Here is a 6,285-nt window from a genome sequence, read left to right as displayed (position 1 = left end):
GAGGACGAATCGTTCGATGAATAAATGAAGTGGTGGTAGAAAAATTCATCTCCACTATCCATACCTTTGTGGCAAAGTGTCAAACACCTTGCGGTCGTGGTGGCAAAGAGGTCGCGATGATCACCTCGATGCAACAGGGGTGGTTGGCGGCCGGCTACTGGCCGCTCTGGAGCACTCGTCGAGAGCTGCCGTGGCCGCCGTGGTCCATAAACGTTGCCCGCGGTCGTATCCCTTCTGCCACCGACTATGACGGCGACGACCAAATCTCCTTCAAGCGACGGCCATAACTCCTATGAAAGCACGGGCGTGGTGGCGCCGTGGCGGCCATGTCAAGACGTGCTATGGTATGGACGGCCGGGGGTGAGCAGTGAGGAGGCGGACAGAGAATAGTGCCGGCGCCGACGGCGGGGGAGAGCGGGTGGAGGCGTTGGAAGCGAAAGAACTGCTAGTGACCCCGACAGGCAGACCAGGAGGACAAGGGTGTGCGTCGAGGTCGTCCACACGATGTCCGTTTTACCCCAAACTCGGCACAAGTTTGGGCCGGAAATTGGTCAAAAACGGACGAAATTCGAACATTTGTCCGTTTGGGGCTGCATGTTGGGCCGCGCTGTTCATCTGTTCTATCCCAAACGGATGCACCCGGATAAGATGGGGTCGCGCGGTGGAGTTGGCCTAAGGATTGAAATATGAGAGACTCAAATGCAGACTTAATTTGAGGCGTGACCGCGAGCGTTTGTACGGATATGCAAAGTCCGGTTGTAGATGCTCTAACAGTGTTCTTGTTTAACCTTCTGTTGATCCCGCCGCCCGAGCTTCTATTTTCCCATCCCCAACAAAGGTTCAGAATCGAAACGCAAGACGGCACTCCGGTTGTTGACCCCGCCGCCCGAGCTTGCTGCTGCACAACCATCGCCGCCGCCGCCGCCGCCGCCGCCGGGTCTCCCTTGTCCTGCTCACAGCTGCTCACGCCCCTCAGGTATCTCACCGTGGATCTCACTTATCTTCTGTTGATCCAATCCCCTTCCGTTTAGATCCTCGGATTAGGTAGCTGATTTGGTGCGCGCGTTGGGTGGAAACAGAGAGTGAATTCCAAGAGTTCATAGCAGAGCAGTCCCACTGAACCGCCTCGTCATTAGGCAGGCCTTCAATCCTACCATGTGTTTATCAGTCACATTTCTTCTTCTTCTTATCCATATCTTATCAAATACTCCCTCCATTTCTAAATATAAGTGAGATATCAATACGGACTACAAACGGATGTATATATACATATTTTAGAGTGTAGATTTACTCATTTTGCTTCGTATGTAGATTTACTCATTTTGCTCCGTATGTAGTCCATATTTTAGAGAGTTCATAGCAGAGCAGTCCCACTGAACCCTCTTTCTTCTGCCTGGTGATTAGGCCGGCCTTCAATCCTACCACGTGTTTCATCAGCCACTTTTTTTTTCTTCTTCTTATCCATATCTTATCAAATACTCCCTCCATTTCTAAATATAAGCCCTTTTAGAGTTTTCAATACGGACTACATACGGATGTATATAGACATATTTTAGAGTGTAGATAGACTCATGTTGCTCCATATGTAGTCCATATTTGGAATCTCTAAAAGGTCTTATATATGGAGGGAGCATATATCACACTGCTCATTAAGCAATTGGCTGCAGCTCAAGCATTGCCCTGTTTAGCTTTTCTTTCTTTTGGAAGGAGGGAGCTTTGTACATCACAAAGTTATCTTCTTGCAATCTCTCTCTTAGCAGTAATATCCAACACACGCAACCTGATGATTAGCCCCTCCCTTCATATGTTAGATTTTCACATCGACAGTTGAGGCATTGTTTGCACCTGTATTGTTGAGGCCTTGTGTGTACATCAGTGGATGCTGTTTAGCTGTTTGGGCTATATTCTGTTGCATCTACACAGTGACTTCTACAATATCATTTTTATCCTACTACTCAAACTAGATTTTTCCTTGTCTCATGTTTTCCCCTCTTATCTGTTATCTCTGGTCAGAGACAATTCAAATGGAAACCAATGGGTTATCTATCAAGAGTCAGGAAATCGGGTCAAAAAGAAAGTGGGAGACTAACGCAGACCTCAGCCGCCGCTTTTGCACTAGCCAAAATGAAAGTCCATGGGAAGGCGGTGCAGCGAAGCACATCACATGCCATTCCTCTGAGTACCAAGGCCAGTCTTCGCAAGAGTGTCCTCCATGGAATTATGGTTCGCTCACTACCTCGCCAGGGAGGCAAAAAGATTTCCGTTTTTGCAGTAACCAACATAAAAGTCCATGGGAAGGCGGCACAACAGAGCACATCGCATGGCATTCCTCTTGGTACCAAGGCCACTCTTCACAAGAGTGGCCTACACGGAATGGTGCTTCGCTCACCCCCTCGCTAGGGAGGCAAAATGATTTCCGCCTTTGCAGTAACCAACATACAAGTCCATGGGAAGGCGGCACAACAGAGCACATCGCATGCCATCCCTCTTGGTACCAAGGCCACTCTTCACAAGAGTGGCCTACACGGAATGGTGGTTCACTCACCCCCTCACCAGAGAGGAATGATTTCCATGTTTCAGGAGGTCAATTCTTTCTGACATTCAACCCATACGAACAAGATGTAGAAAGTAGGTACCTTCAGGACAAAAAGAACGGGGTAATCACTTGTTTGGTCTGTGGCAAGGAAGGACATTACAGTAGTAAGTGCCGTTTCAAGGATCAAGAGCACAGAATCATTTGCACAGTCTGTGGCAAAAATGGCCACTGTAGCATGTGGTGTTGCCAGCAGAACAAGTCGGAGAATCGAGCTTGCACCCGCTGTGGAGAGATAGGGCATAGTACCAGTACACATGGTCTCAGTTGCTCAAGCTGCGACGAGCATCATGACGATGGAGGGTGCCGATTGAGCGAAGTTAAATGCTTTATTTGTGAATGTCAGGATCATTATCTTGCTCAGTGCCCCTTGAATTCAGTATTGACTGAGGCAGTTAAGGGTCAGAGAGACAACTTCCAAGCTGCTCTGCGGCTTGCACTATCAAAACAAGGCAACCCATCATCTACACCTGCCAAGTGTTCCGCAAAATCAGAAGGAAAAATACTGACCGCCAACAACTCTAGTCCAATTTGCTTTACAAGCCGTGAAGAAGGTCACTATGCCCGTATGTGTCCGCAGAAGTTCAGAGCTATATCTGGCAACACGTCAAAAGAAGTAGAAGAGAGCAGCACTATAGTTACATCCTCCAACATGTCCAAAGTATTAGAAGAACAGGACCCTGATATTGCTAAACAGTCATCAGAAATGAAGCCGGCATCGGTTGTCCATTGTGTAAGGTGTGGTCAGGAAGGGCACAGGGCCAAGAGCTGTCCAACACGGGTGTTTACATGCTACAAATGCAATGAAGAAGGCCACGCATCCAGGGATTGCCCTCAGAACCAATCATCAGAAATGAAGCCTAAATCGAATGTCCACTGTGTAACGTGTGGTGAGGATGGGCACAGGGCCAAGAGCTGTCCAACACGGGTGTTTATATGCTACAAATGCAATGAAGAAGGCCACATATCCAGGAAGTGCCCTCAGAACCAATCATCAGAAATGAAGCCTAAATCGAATGTCCACTGTGTAAGGTGTGGTGAGGAAGGGCACAGGGTCAAGAGCTGTCCAACATGGGTGTTTACATGCTATAAATGCAATGAAGAAGGCCACACATCCCAGAATTGCCCTCAGAACCAATCATCAGAAATGAAGCCTAAATCGAATGTCCACTGTGTTAGTTGTGGTCAGGAAGGGCACATGGCCAAGAGCTGTCCAACACGAGTGTTTACATGCTTCAAATGCAATGAAGAAGGCCACATAGCCAAGAATTGCCCTCAGAAGCGTTAAGACTGCCACACCGAGAGCTGTCGGTAAAGCAAACAGTGCCACACACTATACATGTCGTTACATATTCAATCACGCCGAGAAGCAGCTGGTGAAGAGATTTTGACACTGAGATACAACCAAGGAAGCTCGCAAAGTTACTCACTGAGCTGAGCCAGACCTCCACCTTTGACCAAGAAGTTGTTGCAGAGTTACTCACGCCGAGAAGCAGCTGGTGAAGAGCTTTTTCTTGTGATATTCTAGCTGTTGAAAGTTTTCAAGGATCTGTCTATTTATGATATGTGTTTTAGAATGTCCTTTTCTATGAAGTTGGTGGTGCCAATTGAAGATCTGATGAAAAGACATTCCCAAGAGTGCGTTCACAACTGCCGGACTGTGCAAGTTACTGGCATGTTCCTTGGTTTAATAAATGCTTATCCATACTAAATGAACTGGATGAAGTGTAAGGAATACATCTGGGTAAGTTGCGGCAATATTCTGTAATATCTGAAGAATGCATAGAACATCTGAGTTAGTACTGGAAAGTTTCGTAAACACCATGAGTTGGTACTGGAAAAGTTGTGGAACCATTTAAATGCTGAGTTCATCAAGTGCGAAGTCTGAATGATGGTAAGTTGGCTTCTTAGGACAAGATATGTCTGCAGAAGGAGTTGCATTGATACTTGGGAATGCCAAGATTTACCTGTTTTTTTTTTTTTTGAAAGACGTGTTGGTGATTTCGAAATAGTTGTAACCCTGGGGCTCTTCTGATAGAGGACCTAGTTACGTTTTTTGGCAGGAGCACACATAACAAACTTAGGCAGATGAAGTCTTAACACCAGTGCTGGCAGACTAAATGTTTACTAGTTCTGCATTAACTAATGACCTTCATTTGCTGGAATTACATTCTTTCAAATGAATACTCTGCATAAGTGTTATTGGTATTAAAATACATACTGCTCTTGTCTTCTGAAAGATCCAAAAGAAGCTCTCCATTTAACCTTTACATAACCATGCATTTTGAATAATGACTTGGCTAAGAGGAAAAGTTACCCACTGATGCTCAGTACATGGATGCTCGATTGCTGGAACATATATAATGTTGATCCCTAGTTATATTGCGGTTAATTTGTCGAGCTGCACTTTACGGCCCTTGATCTGAAGTGACTACATAATGATATAATCATAGAACTCCAATCTAACTGAAAACATGGAAATCCTACATTGTGCTTGTATATATGAGTTATCCATAGTTTCATTGCCTGTTTTAGTCAAAGAAGTTTGAATATTGGTCTGAGAAATGTAGAAGTAGAGTACAGCCTGTTAGTTAGCAGCTTTTGCTCATAAACCGCCAGATTTTGACAGCTTGTAAATTGTGGCTGTTACCTTGTAATCTACTAATTTAGGTATAGAATGTTTCCAAAGGATGGAGTGTGTTTGAACAAGCTGAACCAACATTTGAACACATTGCCTGGGCAAACTAGGTGTGTCGACTACTTTGAAATGTTCGACACTGATCCGGATCTATGGATCGCGGCAGCGGTGATGTAGTTTGCGGGAGCAGCATCATGCTGGCTTTCCTCTATTCAACATAAGTTCGTTAGAGCATCATGGGAGGATTTCTGTCCTCCTGTGCTTCATCGCTTTGGGCGAAATCAACATCGCCTTCAGTAGACTGGATCTGTCGAAGAATACATTGGACAGTTTTCTGAACTTATGGACCAGTTGACAGCCAATGATCCTGATCCTGATATGCTTCATTGTATGACTAGATTTTTAAATGGTTTAAAATACAATGTTCGTGTGATTGTTGTTGTTCAAAGGCCGGCCGATTCAGATGCTGCGTATCCTATTGCTGTTGTGCAAGAGATGGAGGAGTTTGATGCTGACTTTTATTCGCCCAATTGTCGGTCCAGTGTTACTTCTTCATCTTATTGTCAGAGCAAGAAAGCCAGCACTCGAATTCCTGGATAGCCAAAGAGAAATGACAATTTCAAGAGCAGCCCTGTTGGAGATGACAAGCTGGCAACATTGAAGGCTTACCGAAGAGCAAAGGGATTTGCTTCATCTGTGGCGAAGTGCAGTACTACTGTTCAGTTGCATATTGTCCAAGAAATACTTGAATTCTATTCAGTTGACAATGCTGATTGTGAGGGCAGCAATATTGAACTTAGGTTTTGTCAGCAGAGGCGCAAACAACAAATGGTGCCATTCGCGTAGATTGTCAGATAGCTGAGCATATAGTGGACTCTGGCAGTTCTCATTCCTTGGTCAGTGCTCGCTTGGCAACAGAACTAGTAGGACAAGAGCTACTACCTAAGATGCAAAAGGTCCGTATAGCTGGTGGTGGGCATCTACTTTCATATTCCTCGCTGTAAATGGACTGCGCTCAAATGGTCATGAATTCCAGTATGATTTTAAGGCGTTG

General features: G+C 45.5%; 1 protein-coding gene across 1 annotated transcript; it reads left to right on the top strand.

The window, feature by feature from the left end:
- The first annotated feature begins 823 nt into the window (after positions 1-823).
- LOC119307300 lies at positions 824-4,229 on the top strand. Its single transcript, XM_037583377.1, has 2 exons — positions 824-976; positions 2,014-4,229. The coding sequence occupies exon 2, from the start codon at positions 2,025-2,027 to the stop codon at positions 3,879-3,881; it is 1,857 nt and encodes a 618-aa protein (XP_037439274.1). The 5' UTR covers positions 824-976; positions 2,014-2,024; the 3' UTR covers positions 3,882-4,229.
- The last annotated feature ends 2,056 nt before the right edge of the window (positions 4,230-6,285 follow it).

This window comes from Triticum dicoccoides, chromosome 5B (assembly GCF_002162155.2).
Source record: "Triticum dicoccoides isolate Atlit2015 ecotype Zavitan chromosome 5B, WEW_v2.0, whole genome shotgun sequence".
Classification (NCBI taxonomy): domain Eukaryota; kingdom Viridiplantae; phylum Streptophyta; class Magnoliopsida; order Poales; family Poaceae; genus Triticum; species Triticum dicoccoides.
The sequence above is the reverse complement of the archived record's forward strand: the minus strand, read 5'-3'. Positions and strand labels throughout refer to the sequence as shown.